Source organism: Leptidea sinapis, chromosome 42, assembly GCF_905404315.1.
Source record: "Leptidea sinapis chromosome 42, ilLepSina1.1, whole genome shotgun sequence".
NCBI classification, from domain to species: domain Eukaryota; kingdom Metazoa; phylum Arthropoda; class Insecta; order Lepidoptera; family Pieridae; genus Leptidea; species Leptidea sinapis.
Window position 1 is genome coordinate 3,890,222 of NC_066306.1, and position 24,627 is coordinate 3,914,848.

The 24,627-nt window shown below is 35.1% G+C and overlaps 2 protein-coding genes across 3 annotated transcripts in view; both read right to left on the reverse strand.

The window, feature by feature from the left end:
- LOC126976781 (5'-nucleotidase domain-containing protein 3) overlaps positions 1–24,627 on the reverse strand; it is a 197,100-nt gene that overhangs the window by 19,728 nt on the left and 152,745 nt on the right. The window contains exons 1-3 of one of the 2 annotated variants that reach the window (XM_050825369.1): positions 3,360–3,912; positions 3,081–3,256; positions 2,529–2,756 (exon numbers count right to left, since the gene is read on the reverse strand). In XM_050825369.1, the coding sequence (XP_050681326.1) occupies positions 2,529–2,756; positions 3,081–3,256; positions 3,360–3,513 (558 nt within the window). In that variant the 5' untranslated portion in view covers positions 3,514–3,912. Of the gene's footprint in view, positions 1–2,528; positions 2,757–3,080; positions 3,257–3,359; positions 3,913–24,627 lie in introns of those variants that run through there. The other variant, XM_050825370.1, reaches the window with a different exon arrangement.
- LOC126976779 (endoribonuclease CG2145-like) lies at positions 10,987–24,156 on the reverse strand. The gene is made up of 7 exons (XM_050825366.1): positions 23,786–24,156; positions 18,239–19,112; positions 17,840–17,951; positions 16,613–16,697; positions 16,388–16,531; positions 14,103–14,191; positions 10,987–11,483 (listed from the first exon to the last, which is right to left on the reverse strand). Exons 1-7 carry the CDS (start codon positions 23,829–23,831, stop codon positions 11,250–11,252), a joined length of 1,584 nt encoding a protein of 527 aa, XP_050681323.1. The 5' UTR covers positions 23,832–24,156; the 3' UTR covers positions 10,987–11,249.

Genomic DNA, 24,627 nt, shown 5'->3' on the forward strand with positions numbered 1-24,627 from the left:
TTTTATTAAAATGTTTGGCGTTATATTGCTCATAAAGTTATTTCTATTCATTTGTAATTGTTATCTTCCATGGACGTCGGGTAATCGATATAAATGACGGTAAAAGGCTTTTTTCTCATTTTACCGACGTGCATAATACTTTTACTAAAGTAAAACTACACATCTGTTAATGAGTCTATTTCATTTCACCTTCTTAAAGAAAATTTATACATATATAAGTTTATATAAATATAATAGGGCGGGAAAAATGTCTTTTCACTTATAGGTACTATGTAAAAACTTGTAATTAAATCGCTTTGACTGTACTATTTGTATCTGGCTGGTTTTGATGACATTAAAAACGTTACATTTCAAAAAAAGAAATTATGCTATAACAATGCACTTCTTTATTAAAAACAGTAAAAACTGAAGCAATTGGTTTCAAAGTCATACACTAAGATGATTGAGGTAGGTATGTTGCATTCGTTACCATAATGTATGAAGGGGAGATCATAAATGAATGATTGCTTGCAAATGCTATGATCATACCATGCGCGAGTTCCTCATACACAAATAAACATTGTTAACAGCTTAATGCTCCATACTATTGAAACACATATTTTATTACATTCTTATCAAGTCTATTTAAATGAGGATTATAAGAATTGTAATATATTATAATGTAGTGATTTTTATTCATAAACTAGCTGACCCGGCAAACGTTGTTTTGCCATATAAAGTATAATTCACGCGATAGTTTTATAAGTAATAAAATATTGCCTATATTATAGCCTGTAAATCATTTTGTTCTATTGTCAATAGTTTTTGCAGTGCACGCAAAAATAGGTTTTTGATTTTACACCTTGTGTTACAAAATAGCAATTTTATTACGGATCCCTAATTTTGAAAAAAAAAAACATAGCCTATAGCCTTCCTCGATAAATGGACTACCCAATACTGAAAGAATCATTCAAAACGGACCAGTAGTACCAGAGATTAGCGCGTTCAAACAAACAAACAAACACTGCAGCTTTATAATATTTATTCATAAATAAAAGAATTCTTCAAGTGTTACTTCACAAAATATTACTTAGCTATTTAATTGAAAGAAAAAAATATTGATACCGATTAAGGTTCGACGACTTTCAGCCTCCCGAACAAGTCGGATTCCCAATAGGCTTTAGCACCATAGATCACATACATATGCTGCGGCAGGTTACACAGAAAACGAAGGAGCCAGAACCGGCTGGTGTTGAGTGATCACCGCCACCCACATTATCTTGCAACACCAGAGAAATCACAGGACCTTTGCTGGCCTTTAAGGAAGGTGTACGCGCTTTTTTCGAAGGTACCCATGTCTTATCGTCCCGGAAACACCTGTTAGGCCTGCGAGCGCTGGTTTTTGCTCCAAGTGCATATATGCATGACGTTCGTGGACTATGAGAAAGCGTTTGATTCGATCGAGACCTGCGCTGTGCTTTAGTCTCTCCAGATCGAAGCGTTGGAGTGTTTGTATGGAAATGCCACCATGTCAGTCCATCCTGGAGATGGTAAGATAAGATGATAAGATCTCATAGCCTATCCGACAGGAGTCAGACCAAGCGATGTCATATCGCCGAAGCTGTTTACCGCTGTGTTGGAAGATGTCTTTAAACTTGTGGAATACATCACTTCGATTCGCAGACGATATCGTAATCATAGCTGAGACCATGGAAGACTTAAGCCATATGCTTGATGGCCTCAATACAGCTGTCCAAGTAGGTCGCAAAACGAAAATGGACAAGACAAAGATCGTGTCAAATGTCCTTGTGGCACCTACTCCAAAAGTTGGGAACTATACTGTGGAAACTGTTGACAAGTATGTCTACCTTGACAAACAATCCAGTCAGGTAGGTCCAATTTTGCGAAAGGCGTCACTCGTCGCAATTCAACTCGAATCGGAACTCTTAAAGCTGCTCCGAACGAAAATTCACAGAGGACATGGTAGATGTGGAATCTCAGAATGAATGTTTATCAATTTTATCTTAATTTTATTAGTCAAATCTTTCATACAAAAAAGTTTAAATCTGCCTTTATCCCTTTTCTAAGAATTTGTACACAAAATGGTCCATGTGTGTAAATCAGCAAATTCTGATATTTTTTTATGACAAAAAGGGATGAGACGATCTGGTATTCAGTTAATGGTAATTGATACATCCTGTCCATTACAATGCAGTGCCACTCAGGATTTTTGTAAAATCCAAAAATTCTGAGTGGCACTACAATTGTGCTCGTCTCCTTGAGACATAAGATGTTAAGTCTCATTTGCCCAGTAATTTCACTAGTTACGGCGCCCTTCAGACCGAAACACAGTAAGCTTACACATTACTGCTTCATGGCAGAAATAGGCGCCGTTGTGGTACCCATAATCTAGCCAGCATCCTGTGCAAAGGAGCCTCCCTCTTAGTGAGATTGAGACATAAGATATTTAGTTTCGTTTTTCCAGTAATATCACTATGAGTATGCAGAAACACAACTTGATAAACAAAAGTAATAATAGTTGTACTCACTTTGTGCACCCTCGTATCACCCTCTACATAGGCTATAGGTATAATCCTATTTTTGTACAAGTGTAATACTTCTTCAGTTGAAACAGGTGTCAGACCTCTGTACACCGCACCAAATTGAATTTGAAGAAATGAATCCAATTTTAAAAGCAATCCTTTTTCAATATCATAATGTAATCCACGAACAGCAAAGTCTGGTTTGTACTCCAGTTTTGATATTTCACCTGGATACTATAAAGTTATAAAAGCTTATCTAAATAATTTAATTAAAAGTTAGATATCACATAATTTTAATAAGTATTCTCTTATATATAAAATTTATAGCAATTATTGTTTAATAGCTTTGTAACTTCAACTTACCTCAATTTCCTTAGTAGTGTGAAGCAAACAATAATTGTTTAGTAATATATTTTTGTTTATGTCTATAATTGTTTCATGAGAGTAATAAACAATTATAAATCACAATATTTTGTGAGCACAAACATAGATGCAGCAAGAGATTCAGAAATTATATAAAATCCCTTTAATCTTAATTTATTATATAATTTTAGTTACCTTGTATTTATCCAGCAAGACATCCCGGCCCAAATTGTAAAGCAAATGCTCCATGCTGGGTTTATAATGGGCCAAGGTATAATCATAGTCAAATCCATATACTTTAACCTCAGAAAGATCAAGTTCATTACAAGCAAATACTCCTTGAGGATTAACATCTTGAGGTAATTTCTTAGCTAAAAATGTATAAGAAAATATTCGAACTTGACAAACAGAAGCAAAAGATTAAAACGATTTATCTAATTATATAACTATGTAAATAATATTGTGCTCACTTACACCTGCATTTCAATTTTGTCCGACAATAAGCTTCATTAAGAAGTTCTCGAGTTGAAAACTTTTTAAAACATATCACATAACAAGACGTAATATCTTTCTGTGATACACGTTTTAATTTCATCAGTCCCCCGAACGTTAAATTAAAGATACTCATGGCGAAAACCAAATTACCTACACTGTTGGTTTTAAGATTAAACTTTTATGCAGAGAAGAAATATTTGAATCTTACGTAAAACCCGTTTGAGTGTGACGTGAAAACAAGATTTTTATGAGAATTTTTAAAGGTGAATTTCGCGTCTTATGGTACATATTTTAAGCGACAATATCATTTTTATGAAATTGGCAAGCATTTGGTATAAAACATAGAGCGTAAAAACTTATTTTAGCACAATTAATATGTTCGTTTCTGTGCGAATAATATTCACATGCGTATTTATTTATATTCGCTGAACTTTGCAGTCTGCAGACTGCGCTACAGCAGACACCGGACACTAAAAAAAGGATAATGAATATTAAAGCCCACTGTTCAGTGCGGTTCAGTGTTCACTGATAAGATGATAAATGGTAGGTACTAGTTTAAATCGTGACAGTGAGTGGTAAAATGACGACAAAGGTGACATTGACATATTATTATGACACTGATTGACATTGTCATTTTGTCGACAATCGTTATTCGTCACTTGCGTAAATTCTCTTTGACTTGCAATAAAAAACGTATTACGTCCATACTTGAAACACCAGAGGAATTAAGAAATCAAAAAACCTTGCGGCGAGGAGAGCCGATATAAATTAATTTAATAAATCAATAACCTTGGCTGCTTTGCAGGTCATCAAGTTTCGTTCATTCCTAAGTTTCTCCGAACCGCTATTTGGATGAACGCGACGCATGTAAATAATGCTATATTTTGATATTGCTGCTTAAGGTGGTGTAATATGTTTGAATTGTGCGACAAGAAACAAAGACAAATAGCTCAATAGAACACTCTTCGTAATAAATGTAACTTATGATGCACAATATGGACTAGACTCTAAAGTAAATCTACTAGACCATCACGCAACACCGTAATATCACAGAGTAGGTACCTTAGGTACCGTACCTACTTGATGATACTAGAACTTAGAAGGTACTTCATCGACGCAAATCTAACAGGTGTTTCCGGGACAATTAGACATGGGTACCTTCGAAAAAAGCGCGTACACCTTCCTTAAAGGCCGGCAAAGGTCCTGTGATTTCTCTCGTGTTGCAAGATAATGTGGGTGGCGGTGATCACTCAACACCAGGTGATCCTTACGCTCGTTTGTCCTCCTTTTCCAAAAAAAAACCGAGAAACAACCGTCGATAACTGTTTGTATTGTAGCCATTTATCTTATGCTTTAACCACTGAAGAAGCTTACTCCTACCTGCCTGTCCACTCGCATTGGAGTTTAGGAAGGAAGCTTCAACAGAAGGGTCTCGCGTTACGAAATTTCTAGGCGGCTACCTTCTTGTCTGTCTTCTTCGACCAAAATACCTATATTTACTACATTATTTATTACCTATTATTGTTTTGGTATGTGGGTCGAACTACAGCCGACCTGCGGCTTATTTCATTTTATTCATATAAGTAAAACATATTATAGAATAAATAGGTCCAAGTTATATTTGTACATAATAATTATTTTCTTTATCGCTTGCAATTAAATTAATGAATTGCTCTTTGAATAGTGAGTGATTAAAACATTTTGAATTTGAATAAGCACAAATACAAATAATTTACAAAAGTAAATTAAACGTACTAGCTCTGACTGGCAAAATGAAGCTTTTCCATAAGCTGTACAATATTTGCCAAATCGTCAAGTGTTTATTTATTCATCATCATCAGCCGGAAGAAGTCCACTGCTGGACAAAGGTCTCCCCCAAATATTTCCACGAAGATCGGTCCTGCGCTGCCCTTATCCAACGTATTCCGGCGATTTACACATATATTATATGATATTTTTTACGAACGCATAATGTATACATTTATTCATTTTGGCTTCCGATTACATTTTTTAGTTTCTGCTATCAGTTATAAATCCCATTCTAAGCGTTTTGTTGTAGTTTTAAATATAAATTGCTTAGGGAGTCAAAAACTGTATTTGATATTTATTTATTTTAAGCAAACTTTACTGCATTTCTATTCTACAGATTAATACTATAAACTATATACATGTATTGCCTTTAACAAAGTTGGCAGATTAAATAATAATGAAATAATAACGCTGGCAAATAGTCCTGAATAATGACTAATACAGAAGAAGTCCTGAATAATGTGTGCTTGTGATACATGATTATTAAATAGATATGTGTATAGTGTGTATGAATATGTGAAAGTGTTATGAGTTGTGAGTAGTGTGTAGTGTTCAGTCTAATGGGCATCGTTCTCAGCTTGTGACATGTGCTCGATCACTGAGTTAATAAATTTATTACGGCTGATGAAAAAAAATGTCAATATCTTTAAATTGTTTTTCGTATAAATTTACTATCCTTTGCAAAACAGAATGTTTGCCATAATTAGTACGCGTAGTAGTATGTGCTGTACTGGCCCATACTGCGATCCGTCCGGTCAGAAGCGAACAATCTATTGCAGAGTTAGCCAATTTGAATAATAATTTCATGTCTGCTACTTTCCGTCTATCTTCAAGGGTAAGTATACCAAAATATATATGTCTATCCTCGTATTCGTCCTTTCTTCGAAGAACATAATTTAGGCGACGTGTAAAGGACCGCTGAATAGAGTCTAATTGAGATATGTAAGTAACATACGATGGGGACCAGATCGGTGAGGCGTACTCCATAATGCTACGAACATAAGCAAAATACAAAATTATGTGGGAGTGTATGATATGTAGTACATTGCTCACCAAGAGAAGAAGGTTAGCAATTCTTAACGAGAGTCATATTCTTGCGAGAGTCAAGAGCCTCAATTCACCGGAGTGAAATTGTACAAGTTACCTGAATGATTCATAGCATTTTATGCTACATCTACGATAGAAATGAAAGAAACATCGATCTTAGCAATAAACCGTTGACGAAATACTAGGAGCGAGCGGTCCCGAGTAAGTACATCTTTCCTCTAGCGTTGATTCAGTTTGATTTAACGCGAGACACCTGTTGGAACAAATCTTCGATCGATCTTTTTTGTTCGTAGGTTCAATAACATCCAATCTATATAATGATGCAATTTCAAAAATTTTATGACTTCTAAATGTTTTTTTATTAAAAAGTCACTAAAATATTAAATTTAAATTAAAGTATCTGCCTATGTTTGTTCCTTTTGAGTGTACACGTATGGTAATTGATACTTTATGCTTGGCCCCTAACACACCGTCTCTTCTAACTTGTATCGCCTATTTATTGCGAAGATGTTCTACTGACATTTTTTTTGCTTTGATGTGGGTTGCTATTGAAGAGCTAAATAATTTTGATTGACAGCTGTTGTTAAAAATATTTTAATAGCTGTCACATTCATATAAGAACATATTTTTAAACTAAGTCCTCCGCCGCGTTTGTCTGTTTGTTCGCGATAAACTCAAAAGCAACTGCACCGGTTGTCACGTTGCTTTTACCAATGGATGGTGTGATTCTTGAGGAAGGTTTTAATATATAATTTGTTAAGTTTTTGTATACACCATTGTATACATTAACGATATTTGTTGGAGGAGTTGGAAAAAATATGCCTTCTGTGAGCTTTCAACGAAAATGCTGTCTAAACCTTTTGAGATATAACAAAATGATGTATCGTGAATTGTGTATCTTATGTACTTCTACGGAAAAGTCCGCGATGGCATATGTCTATATGAACATGCTATATCCATTGCCATTTTAATACTTTAAAAATAAGAACTTTAAAATACCTTATTCCCGAATACTTATGTACAACGCTTTGTTCCAATTGACAGAGCAGTGACTGTCGGGTCAGCTAGTTTCATATAATAGTTTAGGTAAAAAAGTTTCTTTGCATTTTATATGAAAACTCAAGACATTTTTTCCATGGCTAAGTATGATCCCGTTGCTCTAGAAATTTTTAGACTTATCCTAAAAATGGCGACAAGTAGTTTTGGCAGTCCACTCTTGATGTTAACCTGTCACTACCTAAGGAATTTTAAATTCAAATTCAAATATTTTTATTCAAAATAGGATTTAAAATCACTTATTGAACGTCAAAAACTACCACCCATTCAAAAGAGACTGCCTCAGACCTGAGAAGAATGGGCGCAAGAAACTGAGCGGGCTTTTTTTTTAAATATAAAATATGGATTACAATGTGATATCGTACAATAAACATTTATAATTAAAGAGCCTGAGGGTGTTCGCTTCATTCCCAGTCCGTGGTGTCATTAAGAAAATCGTTTATGTTATAATAACCTTTCCCAGACAAACGTTTTTTAACAATTCTTTTAAATTTCGTAACACATTTGTTTTGTGCATACACTTCTGAGATCATATTGTAGAAGCATATACATCGCCCAACAAATAACTTACTAACTCGACCCAACCGAGTAGTAGGCATAACAAGTTTGTTTGTTGCTCGTGTTAACATTATGAATGTCACAGTTTCTAGAAAATTCCTCAATCTGCTTATGAACATACAGAACATTATCAAAAATGTATTGAGAAGCAACAGTCAAAATGTTTGTTTCTTTAAATTTTTCTCTTAATGATTCTTTAGGACCTAGGTTATAAATCGCGCGAATAGCCCTCTTCTGCAGCACAAAGATGGTATTAATATCGGCCGCACTGCCCCATAATAGTATACCATAGGACATAATACTATGAAAATAACTAAAGTATACTAATCTCGCCGTATGTCAGTTAACCGTCTAATTTTCTTAACCGCATATGCTGCAGAACTGAGCCTATTCGCCAATCCTTCAATATCCTTCAATTATATATACACAATACATTTTTGACATTTGGCGCGGTGAATTTAATATATTTGGTTTTATGACTATTTAACATTAAGTTATTGGCGCTAAACCAGTACACGATGTCAGATAGAGCATTGTTTACTTCGTCATATAAAACTTGGCTTCGTTTCACTTTTAATATAAGTGAAGCCACAATACAAACAATCAACAATACCACCTTGTGTTTTTTTTCTACAAGGTTAGATAGATCATTTATATAAATTAGGAAGAGGAAGGGTACAAGAATAGACCCTTGTGGTACCCCCATACCGAGAGGAGTCCCAGGAGATCTCCTGCCATTCACCTTGACCCTCTGAATCCTATTATTTAAATATGAGATCAGAAGATCGAGTGCAGAACCTCTTCTACCATAGTGACATAGCTTCCTGACCAGCGTTGAATGTTGAACACAATCAAAAGCCTTAGATAAATCACAGAAGATACCAAGTGCATTCTGTGATTCCTCCCTGGCCTCAAAAATATTCAACACCTGTATCCGTAGTCGAGCGTCCCCTATTAAAGCCAAATTGTTTTATATGAAGTAACTTATAAGTGTTAAAGTGAGTAAGCATTTGGCTTAAAATAATTTTTTCAAAAATTTTACTTAGGGTCGGCAACACTGAAACAGGGCGATAGTTATTCGGGTCAGAAGTGAGTCCCGATTTAAATATTGGTGTAATTTTACTATACTTCAGAAGGTCAGGAAACACGCCATGTTCAATACAGCTATTAAAAACTAGTGCTAGATATGGTGCTATGACGTCAATAACAGAACTTATTATTTTTACAGATATGCCCCATATATCAGCAGTTTTTTTCATTTCTAATGGAGTGGAGGAGACAAGGGTGCTTGAGATGGAAACTGGAATGTCAGAAAAATTTTTCTCAATAGCAGAAGCTACTTCCTGCTCAGAGTGGATTTTTTTAAAGAAGGCGAAACAGGTGGAAATCTGAAGGTGCAAAGTCAAGGCTATTTGGAGGATTGCCACAGTGTGTGAAGCCTGACCGGCTTCTGACCACGACCTTTTTGAGACGTTTTTGTCGTAGTTACGTGATCCACTTTTCATCACCAGTTAGTTCTACTCTCTTAAAAAGCAGTACAGTTACATTACGTCTCCATTAAAGTACATGGTTCATTAGGTTTCTTTCAGTGGCCTTGAGTGAGATTCACATTTTGATAGAATGAATAAAAAATGTAAAATAATTCAAAACATTCTACTCATTTGTGCCTTTAAATTTGTTAATAGGTATCATCAAAACCACTCAGACACGCAGACTCAGCCAAAGAGATTTTATTACAAGCTTATATGTAATACATTATTCACTATATTATGCAAGAATACTTTTTCCCCGACGTATAAGTATGTATTTGCAAAGATTTACACAGAGTAGGGATAGATATGTATTAACAGAGATACACTCGTCTCATCAAATATATAAGGCAAGTGTGTGTGGGCAAGTCGGTCGCGGGAGACCTCGTAAAACATTCGTCGACCAAATTGGGGACGTTTTGAGAAAAGGAGAGGTCCGAAGCACCCGCAACCGGCGAGCATGTATGAAAAGAGTAATGAATGTAGAGGAAGCGCGTGAGGTTTGTAAGGATAGAAGCAAATGGCATTCTATTGTCTCTGCCTACCCCGACGGGAACAAGGCGTGAGTGTGTGTATGTATGTATGTGTAGAGATACACTCGCATATATACATCTTCCTTGTTCCATACTATCAACACACAGTAGGGTTGGATACTTAAATATTTTCTTAACTTGTGATGAAATCTACAGAACAAACACGCGCTAAAGATGAATAATAGCACATTTTTTTGGCGCCCGATGAACCACGTTAGTAATGGATATTCATACAACTTTTCTGCCCGCGTATTTGTACGAGTAAAGCACTATCGCAGCAGTTGTAATATCAATATTATGATGGTATTTTCCCAGCAGTATAAACAATTTTGCAATTTTTGCTGCTGAAAAACTAAGGGCGCTTATATTGTTTTTTTTTTTTTTTTTTTTTTTTTATGGAATAGGAGGACAAACGAGCGTACGGGTCACCTGTTGTTAAGTGATCACCGCCGCCCACAATCTCTTGCAACACCAGAGGAATCACAGAAGCGTTGCCGGACTTTAAGGAAGGTGTACGCGCTTTTTTTGAAGGTTCCCATGTCGTATCGTCCCGGAAACACCGCACAAGGAAGTTCATTCCACAGCTTAGTAGTACGTGGAAGAAAGTTGTCCTTGTAAGCCGCACTGTGGAGGACCGCCACACATGCAGATGGTGGGGATGATATCCTAACTTGTGGCGTGTCGTGCGAAGGTGGCATATATTATATAGGTGGCTTATATTGTTATGGCAGCTAATTTCCATTATACTTCATTTCTTTCATCACACTATTTAAAATAGTAACCCTCATCTGTGTGTAGTGCACATGTTAGCATCTTAGATTATTTATACGTCTAGATAGTCTCTTGCTGTTAGAGAACTGATAGAAACAGACCAGGAATATTAGTTTAGTGTGCGGGACAAGCTTCGTCTTACACTCGCGATTTGTATGACACTTTGAGTTGGTGTGCGTAAAAATTTCGACGTTTAAAATGATCAAGCAAGGTAAGCATGCTTAACTTTTTTATGAGCAGATATTTTATTAGAGCAACAATGGCATCATTTTAAAAAAAAACGTCGTTAGAAAATGATACCACTTTTGATGATATAATATCAGTACTTTATTCGACTATAGTAAAATATAGAGGTAACATTCTTGAATAAAAGTGTTTATTAATTATCAAATATTGATGAACTTTTTGGAGTAAAATAATGACCCAAAGGTTTATTTTAACATTGAAACAAATTTTGTTAAAATCAATTGATAAATAAACGTTTTAAAAATCATCAACAATACACGTTATAGGTTACATATCAAGACCATCTAATGCAGAAAAGGATAGAGTGCCAATTTTTTTTTCTAAATTTGAGGATATGCACTACCTATATAATTTTTACTTCTATATCTATAGTTATATGTGACGATATTAACATCTTTACTCCCGAGTTTCAGATTACAATCCTTATCGACTCGTGTTACGTAGCATAATGTGTAAAGCGACATCTCCAGTTCTGGCGAAGTTCCGATGAATAGTGTTCCGACAGGTTTATCCACCCCTTGTTGGTTGAAATGCATTTTCATAACAGCACCTTTCTGTAAGAATGAAAAAATAATCACTGATTAGTATACACACGCCCCTATTTCAAAGAAAATAAAAATCTTAGTTAATTAATTGGAAGGAGGCCGATTACGAACATATTCAGAGTTGCAAATATGTTTACCTACTTGAATTGAAAGGAGAAAAAGAAGTCCAAGTCATTATCCATAAGTTCACCGAAGTTTTAAATGTGGTGTTGGGAATGGACCTTAAAAAACCAAGGTCAAAACAAATCCTCGGTCGATATGATGATATGATAACTGTACTATTAAAGCAACCCAAACAGCGATTGAAAAGGTAAAGAAATATTTCTGGGTCAGGAAATAAGGGAAATAAAAATCAGGTTACTGAGAATTTGGATATTGCTTCCAAGGCTGTCGGAGTGTCTGAGAACGAATTTGGCTATTATACCGAATTGTATTCGTAGTACCTAAAGGCGTGAGAAACCTCATTGTTGACATAATAGATAATAAAGGATTAAATCATTAAATATTAATTAAACTCTTTGATTCTATTCACTACATTGAAAAAAAAAGTAGATTACAAATATAAAAACTGGAGAGAAAGAAAGAGATCCATGGGGACTGCTTATTTATGAATAACACAAAAATATATAACGAATCGGAATATTTATCCATTTCAAATTACACATTGGGTCGAGACGCAGTCAAGTAAGAGGCGCCATTTATACTAGAATCGAGACAACAACAAGGGTCTGATGATGAAATATTTTTTTCCTAAATTGATGATGATAAATACTGCGTGACTAGTGAGTTACCATCTGAGGGATACAATATTTTGCTAACAGGACTTAGTAGTCTCCGGGCGATTGTTACCTAAGTAACACTGAAAATGTTTAGAAAATGAAAAACTGCTTAAAGTAGAAAGTTTCCAATACTTTGTTTTTCGAAGTAATCTTCGTTCCTCTCTACACATAGTCGCATTCGATGGAACCACTGAGAAAAGCAGTGGGCCTATTCTTCCTTAGGGGTCTCTTCTATGGCATTTTCGTACGCTTTCACCGCATCTTCAGGGCTCGTAAAGCGAATACCTCGAATTTTATGTATAGTTCTTGGGAATAATTAAAAGTCTCAGCGTGTCAGATCTGGACTGTATGGCGGATGACTCATTATCTCGACACCTGCCATAGTCAAATATTCAAAAGTCCGTTTTGCGGAGTGCGCTGAAGCATTGTCGTGGTGAAGGAGGATCCTGCTTCGAGGGCACTGTCGAATTTTTTCCAAGACAACAGGCAAACAGCGATTGACGTACCAGTCTGTAGTAACTGTCCTTTCATCTTCTACCACAACTGCCGCGAAATGACCTTTCCGACCAAAGAATTAGGCAATCATCTTTTTTGCTTGACTTCTTCCTTTCTTTACCTTAGTTGGCCGATCCTCGAAAGGAAACACCCATGGAGTTGATTGTGTTTTGGTTTCGGGTTCTTAGCAATATATTATATATAGCTTTCATCACCTGTGCCGATGTCAAATACAGCATTTGAGTCACCGCTGTTGAACTGATCTAACATTTGGCGACAACAGTCCATGCGAAGGTGTTTCTGGTCGTCGGTTATAGTATGGGGAATCCATCTGGTACAAAGCCTTAATGTTCGTGTAATATCTTTTGAACTTAACTCATGCCAATGCCTAGGCTTGCCCGTATCTGCTGATAGGTCACTCTCTTATCATCCTCTATCATGCGTCGCACAGCACTGATGTTATCTTCAGTAGTCGCTGTTAAAGGACGTCCCTCACGCGAATCATCATTGAGATTGCTACGTACACGCTTAAACTCGTTAAATCAATTGTAAATAGTGGCACGAGATGGGGCTTCATTAACAAATGCTAATCGCCGCCTATCATAGCTTTGTTGTTGAGTAAGCCCACAACGAAAGTCAAAATAAATCATTGACCGATAATTTTCTCGCTTTAGGTTCATTTTCACGTGTAACAAGAGTTTTAGATTTGCTGGCAATTCACAAAAACAAATGACAAATGAATGCAATATACTACATTTGGTTACCAAACCAAATTTAAATTCAAAAAAAGTTTTCATTAGCAATGTTTCTAACAGGCCAGTTCTAAACATTTTTAGTGTTACCTACTTATGTACTCAACATTGCATCACTGAAATTTTAACTAATTAGTAAATTTGAATTGTTTTGAGTTCGTAATTGATAGATACCAAAGAGATACCACATATAACTCATATTAATTGTATTCTGTAGATAAACCAAAGATTTTAACAAAAAACGCAATGACTATGGTTTATATAGTTTGTAATTACATTAATTAGTAATAAAAGCTTTAACTGACTCTCGCCTATTTTTTTTAAATACATTTATCTATTCTTAATATTTAGTTATATTCTTAGCATCTGTTTTTAGATTTATTGGCAATTTTTTTCACGAAATAGATATTCAACAACAGGTACGCAAATTAGATGATATTAAAAAATCGAACTAACACTACAAGTCAGATTATCACAACTAAGATTACTATCAAACATTAATTACTTAAAAATACTTTATTCACCAAACAAAAGCTTTCAGAAATGACATCGTGTTTCGAAATAAGGGACATTTACCTTACTTAATCATGAGTCATACTTACATCACTGAAGTCAGAATACTTTAGGTACCCCAAATAGTTAGCACGATTAGCAGCTTCTTCTTTGGAAAAATAAACCCAATTATGTAGACCTTAGGAAAAAAAAACCAAATTATTCTAATATAATACTCGTTAATGCATAAGTGTTCTATCTATTGGCAAAATATACCTATGTAAAAGAATTATTTCAATTGAATGAACTAATAACTATTTCTACAGTGCAACGTTAGGATCGTGATGTGTGAATGTTACGATACAGCTTCAGTTAAAATATTCCTAATATTTGATGGTAACTAGAATCGAAATAATGTAAAGTGGTGGGCAGGGCACATAGTTAGAGGACGGATAGATGGCCGTTGGGGCAGTAAAGTCCTCGAATGTCGACCACGTGTCGGAAGATGCAGTGTTGGTAGGCCCCCCACAAGATGGACCGACGATCTGGTCAAGATAAGAATACGTTGAATGAGGGCAGCGCATGACCGACCGTTGTGGAAATCTTTGGGGAGACCTTTGTCCAGCATTGGATGTCTTCCGGCTGATGATGATGATGAAGCATTGTGATCCACTAGAAAGATATGTGTACCTGTAGTTAGTACACTGCATTGCGTATGGATCTTCACACCCTCACTGCACTCACGCTATGTTCAATAGTTATAGCCATAGAACGAATTTCAAATCCTCAGAGATATTGCTTTGACCGAATTAAACACGTCATACAGTGTCACGAGATAGAAATTAATTAAGAAAATATGCCAATCGTAGTCTAACTAGCCACCTTAAGGGCCTTTTTAAAAAACAAAATATCACGCTACAATTCGGATTTGATCATTAGCCGCTAAGTTGGACTAACTTGGCGACTCCAACTGCATAAGACAATCATAACATACATAAGCTACATTTTTCTAGTTAAACCCATTTAGACGAGATATCATAAAGATCTTCTCCATACTACTTAAAGATCGACGTCGACCGAATGCCAGCGAAAGTTTTCCCTTCTCTTTCACTCGCCTAACGGTGAAACTTACTCATATATATTTTATGTTATAGCCTTTTCTTCCATGTCTGAATAGATATGGTACCTATAGTTTTAGCTTTCCAAAGAATTCTTTCTGCTTCTCAGAAATCTATTCTATATTATGTTTAATATACATCTCATTTTATATTACACTTATTTGTGTCACCTCCCTTCAGCTTATTTAGCGCAACTCAAAAATGAGTAGCTTTTTTCTTCTTCTGGAATAAGAGGACAAACGAGCGTACGGGTCTGGTGTTAAGTGAAAGGCCTTTAAGGAAGGAGTATGCGCTTTTTTTGAAGGTACCCTTGTCGTATCGTCCCGGAAACACCGCACCAGAGATGACAGCAATACTCCATGTGTGACCGGACCTGCGCTTTGTAGAGCGCTAGAATGTGAGCCGGCTTGAAGTATTGCCGTGCTCTATTGATGACGCTCAGCTTCTTCGAAGCCAATTTGGCTTTGCCCTCCAAATGGCCACGGAATTGGCAATCCCTCGAGATTTCGAGACCCAGTATTCTGATACTAGGCGAGGCTTTAAGGGAAGTGTTGTCTAGATATTGAGATTGGATTGGTGATTGAATATATAATTTAAAATTATTTATGCTATTACACATATGAAGATGGTAATCGAACAACAAATATATAATCTTTATTTTTTAATCGAACAAATTACTAAATTTTATAAAACAAAGTCCTCCACCGCGTACAGATCTGTTCGCGATAAACTCAAAACTACAGCACCGATTTTCATGCTGTTTTCACCAATAGATAGCGTGGTTTCATAGGAAGGTTTTAGTAAATAATTTGTTAACTTCTTGCATACCTTTTTGTATACATTACAGATATTTGATTGAAGAATCGGAAAAAACAAATCGTCTGGGAGCTTTCAACGATAACCCTTTGAGATATAACAAAATAATATATGGTGGAATTGTGTATCGTATATAGTTCTACGGTAAAGTCTACGATGGTATATGTATATCTCTTAAGGATAACATACTATATCCATCTTAATGCTTTAAAAATTGACAATTTTAAAGCGGCAATGTAAAAGCTGTTTACACAAATACGATATTAATCCTAATCATTTTATTACTCCATAATTTATTACAAAATGATTCAGAAATACGTTTTTGTTTCATTTGAAACACATTAACCTTGATTACACATTTCCGAAGGCTAGAATACATTATTTTCGAATACCTACACCATTCTTTTCTATTAACAGAACAGCGTCTTTCGGGTCAGCTAGATAATAATAATATTTACTACCTGATACGTCTCCATTTTTCAATTCAGATACAAATATGTGTTCAAAACCAGAACTACTTATTTTGCCTTTTCCTCTTGAGTATAAGCCAAACCAAATTTGCTTAATGAATTCGCGCTGTTGACGAGGATCCGGAGTTACGTAACCTGCAAAATATTAATAAATAATACCACTAACATTTTATGAAAATGTTAAAATAATACTAAGGTATATGAAATCAGGCATACCTTTATCTTTCAAGAAACCCATCAAATGACGAAATACAGGAGTAGTCATAACGACATCTAAGAAAGCATTTTCTTCATTCCTTTCCTAAAAAATTAAATAATAAAGAAATTAGTAGTATTAGCTGTACATTTGCTGCAAATTTGTAAAAACTAATTTTGGAGTTTTAAGATATATTTTAGGAAGTAGTTTTAATTATTAGAAATTATTTTATCAGTATATACTAAAGTAATCATTTCTTTTTTATTTAGATGATATGAAAAGTTAAAACGAAATTATGAATCATAAATAAATCATTTAAAATTTTATCAATTGTTATTAGTGATTAGGTAGTTTATTCTATTTTATTCATAATTACAACAATCCTCACAGTCCCCATTAAAATTCTTTATTATTATCCGATATTTAAGTACATGGAGTGGTTACAGGCAACATTTTACATTAAAAAAATTTATAGTGCTGTCCGCTCATGACATGTCAAAATATAATGCCCATTTACAATTGCCCAAAGAAGTCTTCACTTCAAAAATATACAAAAGATATCATTTTAAAACCAATTTAAAATGGTAATATCAATCATAATAAAATAAAATTTTATATATTATTTTGTCATAAGGTATTGTCAGTACATTTATGAAAATTTAATATATGTTCACAAAAATCGTCACCGTTTTTGCTCTTAATAGTGATTTTCATTATTATAACACTAGAAATAAGGGATTGCTTGTAACTAATTCTAGTAGGCTTCATAAGATACATAATAGCTTTAAGGGTAAATGTATACACTTCTACAATAAAGTCCCAGCCACTGTTCAGGCATTATCTATAAATAAATTTAAATGTTTTATAAAAAAATGGCTCTGTCGTAAATCCTATTACTCCACTGCTGAATATCTAAATGATCGGACAGCCTGGGACTAGATTGTGATTATTTTATAGCAACTGTACAATATTGTATATTTTTATTGAAAAGAGCGCAAAAAAAAGAATGCTGGGAGAGTTTCTTGCGCCGCTTCTTCTCTCTCAGAGCGCCATTTGTTTCCGAAGCGGTAGTAGTATCTAGTAGTATAAGAAATGACATCAAAAAGAATTCTAAAGGAATCAATTTTGAGAAAATAAATGCCTTATATGCCTTTTTACCCTAATGTACGGTATTGATTATTATCTAATTATTAAAATTATTTAAGTATTATCTTAAGCAATAGTGTTGATTTTTATTGTTTACATACCTGTGCTGTAACATATTCATTTACCAACGTGTCTCTTTCATAATTATCTAATAATGGAACAAACTTCTGAATCGTTGGTATGTTCCACGCTTCAGGTGATATATTGAGTAATCTGCAAACATTGTCATTTTAGATAACATTTTCCAAGAGATTCAACTAAAACAAACAATTTTGCTAAAGATATCCAAATACAAACAATTTAAATTTTGCCTTAAGCGACCGACGATGGCTAAACTAAATCATCCTGAAAAAAATCAAATAGAATGGAATGAAATTATATTAAATACCTTCATCATCATACACGTACAGAAAAGTAGGTACTCCAGCCCTTTGAGCATTCATATTTACTTAGGTATGTATAAGCTATTCCCCGTTTGGAAATATTTGTGGAATACTTACGGCAAAGGAGCTTTATCGTCTTTAGACTGTGACGTGGTCTTTTCTTGATAATTAATTTTTATATATTTAGCTGCGTTATTAGTGTCCTTCTTCAATAATTGTTCACTTAATAATTGTAATTCTTCATCACTGGCCGTGGCTTGTCCCTGATTTTTGTTATTACTAGCTACTACAATACTACTAGGAAGTTTGCTTGTAGGTTTTGTAGTCGGGCTTACAGGAGTTGCGTCAGGTTTCTTTCCGGTAGTAGATGGTTTTACGTGTGGACCTGAGGTAGTAACTTGAGGAGTCCCACTAACAACGGCACTGTAGCTTCCTGGCTTTGTATTTGTCATTGGTCGTGGATTTACAGACCCTTGTGCTATGGAACTGTAGCTTGGTCCTTTTGATGGAAATGAATTGCCTTGATTGGTTTTACTGTCATAAAAATTTACAAGATCTTTTACTTTACCAGGTGTATCTTTATTCTGTTGAATAGGTTTTAATGTTGGAAAATTTGGTGATACATAATCTCTTTTTGGAATAGGTGTAATATTCGTGCTTTTTTGAGTAGGAGACTGGATAGGAGGTGACATTGTTGATGGGGTTGGGCTTTTTGTCGGGTATTGCGGCGCCACATAATCTCTTCTAGAGGGCGTAACCACTTTTTCTGTTGACGTTGGAGTTACAATTGATGATGATGTTCTTGTAATAGGTTTAAGCGTTGGAAACTGTGAAGCTACATAGTCTCTTTTATTTGATGGAGGGGTACTTGTTGAAGATATGGTAGGATTTGTGGGCTGTCCATTTTTATCCTTGTTAAATGATGTGTTTGGTATGCCAGCTTCATGAAGAATGAAGTCACTTAAAGGATTATATCTTTCTTTACAGCAAACTGCGACAAAAAATTTATCTATTAGATATAATTGTATGTAATGATAAACGATTATTCTACAAGCGATTAAATACTTAATAAATATGAATAAAGATCATTTATATAATCAATTAAAAGTTAAAAAATGTTATTTCAAATGTATGATTTTAATTTATCACTTTGTTGCGGTCTAGTTACGACGTTACCTGATTCTATTGAGACGGTTCAAATTTGTAAAATGAAATCAGTAAGCGAGAACAAATTAGAATATGTAATAGAAAAAGATAGCAATTGTGAGTCTAAATATCACCCTGAGGGGGCAACGTACGGAGGTATTACTTTGAATAAAGTTATACCTCACGGTTCTCAAATTTCATGGCATAAAGTTGCCAAGACTTATTTAGAATAGATTAACTTAGATTATGAAATCACATATAGCCAAGTTCAACCTAAAAGCTATATTGTTATAGAAAACCATCCAAATTATTATTAAAAAATCATAATATTTGGTCTTCCGTTGGCTGTCAGCAAGGCGACCCTCTTGGTCCAGCAATATTTAGCCTAGCAATTCATTCCACACTTTGGGTGGTGAAGTGGACACTGTTTTAGATGATTTGAAAGTTGTAATAGAAAGTTTTAGCTCAATCGGCCTTGAGTTAAATTTTTCGAAATGCGAACTTTTTATCGGTGAAAAATTCCAAATTTCAGACCGGGTTGATATTACTAATAAATTTTAATGTTCTGGCCCTCAATATTAAAGTTTTGGATAAGAATTCACTTATATGGTCCTAACTATTATTCGGTCTTGTTTATTGGTTCCACAATTTACGTACCTCTTACGGTCTAGCCCGTTATGGAAATTTCCAAATTTACTTGATGTAATTGATATTTCACTTAAAAATATTTTAGAAACCGTTTTGAATCTCGCGTTTACAGGTCGTGCATGGTCACAAGGCTCTTTATCGATACGGTTTGGTGGTTTGGGTACTCGCAAAGTTTCGGGCGTTGCCTTACCTGCATTTCTATCTGTTCATATATAAATATAAATAAATCATGTACCAGGTAACTCCGAGATTGCGTATTTAAACGAAGCTTACAATGCTTGGCTAAATATTGCAAATATTCAAAATTTTCCAGACGATTTAAAGGGTAACTGTGCTCGTCTTTTGGCCGTGACACAAAATGGGCTTTTGGTTACAAGCCTTGCCTTCTGCGCCGATTGGAACGCTACTTGACAATATGACATTGTCAATAAGCGTATCACTCCGGCTAGGTATAATATTGAATGAACCACATCAATGAAGATGTGGCGTTCAGGTAGATACTCTTGGGCGCCACGGGTTATCCTGCCTAAATTCGGCAGGCCGTATCAGTCGTCACGCCAGCATTAATGAAGTCATCCGCAGGGCATTTGCCGCTCTTAATATACCTGCTGTTTTAGAGCCAAATGGTATTATCCGCCGCGATGGCAAGCGCCCTGATGGAATGACGCTGGTGGCTTGGGCGCTGGTGTGGGGCGCGACTTACGTTGACACTCTGACTCCTTCTCATGTCCAAGTTACGACAGTTGGTGCTGGGGCTGCTGCTTCGACTGCCGAAGACGGCAAGCGTCGCAAATATGTTGGTCTTAGTGAGTCATACATCTTTGTGCCCTTTGGTGTCGAGACACTTGGCCCGTGGAGCCCAGAGGCACGGAGAATGTTCAAAATACTATCTTCGCGCCTCAATAAGGCTACTAGAAACCCGAGCGCTGGCAGCTATCTCGGTCAACGGATCAGACTAGCTATCCAACGCGGAAATGCTGCCAGTATTTTAGGTACGCTTCCACGTAATGTTAGTTTTAATTTTATGTAGTAATAGTATTGTAAATATAGTTCTAAGATTTATTTTATTTGAATAAATAATTTATTTACCTAAAAGCCCTTGATTCTATAAAATCTACATCTTATCAGGCCTCGTCCTACGTGGGCGACTCAACGCGAACGCGGTTGCGAATCGATCCGATGCAAATTAATGCGGTGCGCCAATTCTGTCCTACATGCGTACGAATCGTCTTGCACCATCATAGTGGAGGCAGCTGCGGCGCTGCGACCCGTTCGCTCGACAAAATCAAGTCTACTAATCGCGTTCGCTTCGATTCGTGCCGCGGCATACCCTACACGTGTCTAGTCACGTAGGCCACTTCAATAGGTATACACTGTTTATTGTTTTCGTGCCGCACCGGGTCACTTCGCGTTCGCGTCCAGATCGCTGACTAGATGGCAGCATCCATCAGCGATCTGGACTTACTCAGGTAAAAGTATGGTATTCCATACTTTAGGGCTATTGCCTTTTCGTGATTGTCGTACGAACAAATCCTTATTGAACTTAAATTTTTTTGTTTCAGTTTTTTGGGCTTTTTATTTTTTGCATCTAATGCAGCGGTAAAGAAGTTAGATCTTTAAACTTTTTTTTTAATATTAGTATGTAGTAAGGTTATATTAATACCTAAAATATCAATATTATTAATAAAGTATTTTCTTTAATCTGTATCTTTATATTGTCATAATTATTTTTATTTGATTCACTTGAGTCAAATAAAATACTCTTTAAATAATTAATACGAACATAAATTTACTAAATAAATCGTCAGGATAAATAATGTAAATACTTACTTCAAATTAAATAAATATATTAGTGGAGCTATAGGTACCTACATATTATCCATTACATAATCATAATTCCATGCATCATAGTTATGTTTACAACTTGTAAGACGTTATCTGAAAGAAGAACCGACGCTCTGGTTTAAGTTAAACTTAAGATCGGCCTTTCGATCAATATAGGTCAGGTCAGAGGAACCAATACCAGAGACGTAAATACAAAAATCATAATTTAATTTATAGTTATTGCTTACATTATATCACAATCCTTAAATTTGGCATGTAAATAATATACATGTCCCTAAATGGTATCTGATAGCGTTCGCCCTTTTTTTACTTTAACAAAAGATATTATGCATCATAAGACTCTGTAGACGGCAGCGTTACGGTGTATTTTATTAATAGAAGTAGAGGATAAACAAGCATAGGTGACCCGTAAATCACCTGATGTTATATTATCACCGCCGTAAACTTATTCTTGCGACACAAGAGGAATCATTGGAGCGTTGCCAGCATTTTAGAATAGTTCACGCGCTTTTTTTAACGTACCTGTGTCATATCGTCCTGGAAACACCGCACAAAGAAGCTCATTCCGCAGCTTAAGTACACAAAATAAAATACGTTCGTTGCAAATCGCACTGTGGAGGAACGCCACATATCCAGATAGTGGGGATGATATCCGATATCTATACTAATATTATAAAGCTGCAGTGTTTGTTTGTTTGTTTGAACGCATTAATCTCTGGTACTACTGGTCCGATTTGAATGATTCTTTCAGTGTTGGGTAGTCCATTTATCGAGGAAGGCTATAGGCAATGATTTTTTTTAAAATTAGGGATCCGTAATAAAATTGCTATTTTGTAACACAAGGTGTAAAATCCATTTTTATTTTTGCGTGAGAAACCTATTTTTGCGTGCGCTGCAAAAACTATTGACAATAGAACAAACTGATGTACAATATATATATAGGGAATATTTTATTACTTATAAAACTATCGCGTGAATTATACTTTATATAGCAAAACAACGTTTGCCGGGTCAGCTAGTATATTATATGTATATTTGTGTTTTAGTGTTGCGACCTTCTTAAGAGATGACACATCGGAAGTCACAAAGGCTGATATTGAAAATGATATAAGATTAAATGGGAAGAAATGAAAGGAATTAACATTAATAAAATGTATTTCTTTGCTAACGCATAACCAAAAAGTATACGAGAATGTGCCAACGTGCACCTGCCAATCTAGGCATTTGAATACTACAAAAGATAGGTCGAATGTCCAAATGTTGACATGGCCGATATTTGATGGATTTACCCTACCCGCATTTTAATGACACATAATATAGGTAAGTATGTAATGACTTAAAGAATTTTGATGGTTTTATATAATTTAAAACGTGTAAGAACATAGTGGTATTTGCATTTACATAAAACCACCCCTCTACGTGTGTGGGAGAATATTCAATTAAGTAGGTACCTCCATTTTTACGGCTCTAAACTTTCGAACAGTCGACTTAAAGGCCCAACCTAGATAAATCCAAATGAATATTTACTGGGTCTTAGAAACATTATTACCATGTACCTATATCAATTTGTTTTAACGTTTAACTAAAAACATGAGCCACGGGTAATTTGGCCTTTGTTTCATTTTTCCTCTCATACGAGCATTAGCACAATACTATTACTCTAACGAGAGCATTAATTGTAACTTGAAGGAATCTGAGGGAGTTCAGACATTTTAAAAACAATACCTAACTTAATAATATTAGGTAGCATACAAAATGTAGGTATAATTAATTATTAACATAGACAAAGGTTTGTAGTAATAGATATTCTATAATATTTCATTAAATAAATAGACCTACATATTAAAACTAAGGTCACGATCGGTTAAATATTATTAGGTACAAGTGTCGAAACAAATTTAGTTCAAATTAATTAGTTTATTGAATCCCTAATTTTCTTAGAAAGCTGTATTAGGTATCTAGTCAGGTAGCTTTATTACATCACCTACATCATCAACATAATAATATCTTAAAGAATTTACTTACACAGGTTTAACTGCAAAATAAATAACACGATAGTGAAGGATCTCATTTTAGAAATTATTTATGTGTAGTTACAAGCCCGTATCACAATTTAATGTTCTTATTTATAAACACATATACTTGAGACCTAATCAGTGAGGTCAAGAGTGAAGAGCTTTGCACACGCACATATTTATCACAATAATTATTCACAACCCTAAACGATTTGTATCCAACGAGCATAAACACCGTGTACACTGTCTTGTAAGAATAATGCGACTGAATTCTGATTGGCGAATGCTCAATGGCCAATGTTGTTGACTCAATAGCCACGCTCAATGCTGTCCCAAACTCATGTTGAACTTGACTAGTTACTATATAGTGAGTTAGTGACACTCATGAGTTCATGACTCATCTGATTTGGCGAGCCACTACGCAGTCCGAACTGGTTGATGAAATGACAGTTCACGTGGTTGTTAGCACATCTCAAATCTCAGTGCATATTTGCACAATGCACTTCTCACAGCTGGATTTATGCATAAAGAACGTGCTTATCAAAGTATTTAGTGTTACAATAAATAATTTTATAATGTAGGTAATTGAATTTCGCATTAATATAATAATAGGTAATTGAATTTCGCATTAATATAATAATAGGTAATTGTAAATAGAAGAATAGTGTCTAATAAGTCTGCTCAGCCTGCCAGTAACGAATTGCGAACGTGGTCATGTTGACCTTTGGAGATCTTTATTTGTAGGAAATAAATAAAATATTTAAAGGTCTTCTGTCTTCCGATGTTGCCTTGCAAATAGCGCTTGTGTGTTGTAATATGATCGACCTACTTTAGCTGTGTGAGCTTATGTTT

Bases quoted from the DNA above. Each gene is read 5' to 3' on its own strand.
- LOC126976779 (XM_050825366.1), bottom strand. From the start codon at position 23,831: ATGAGATCCTTCACTATCGTGTTATTTATTTTGCAGTTAAACCTGT. The intron at 17,952-18,238 runs GTAAGTATTCCA...CAATGTTTGCAG, and splicing joins GACGATAAAGCTCCTTTGCC to ATTACTCAATATATCACCTG. The intron at 14,192-16,387 runs GTAGTAAATATT...TTTTTTCCTAAG, and splicing joins GAAAAATGGAGACGTATCAG to GTCTACATAATTGGGTTTAT.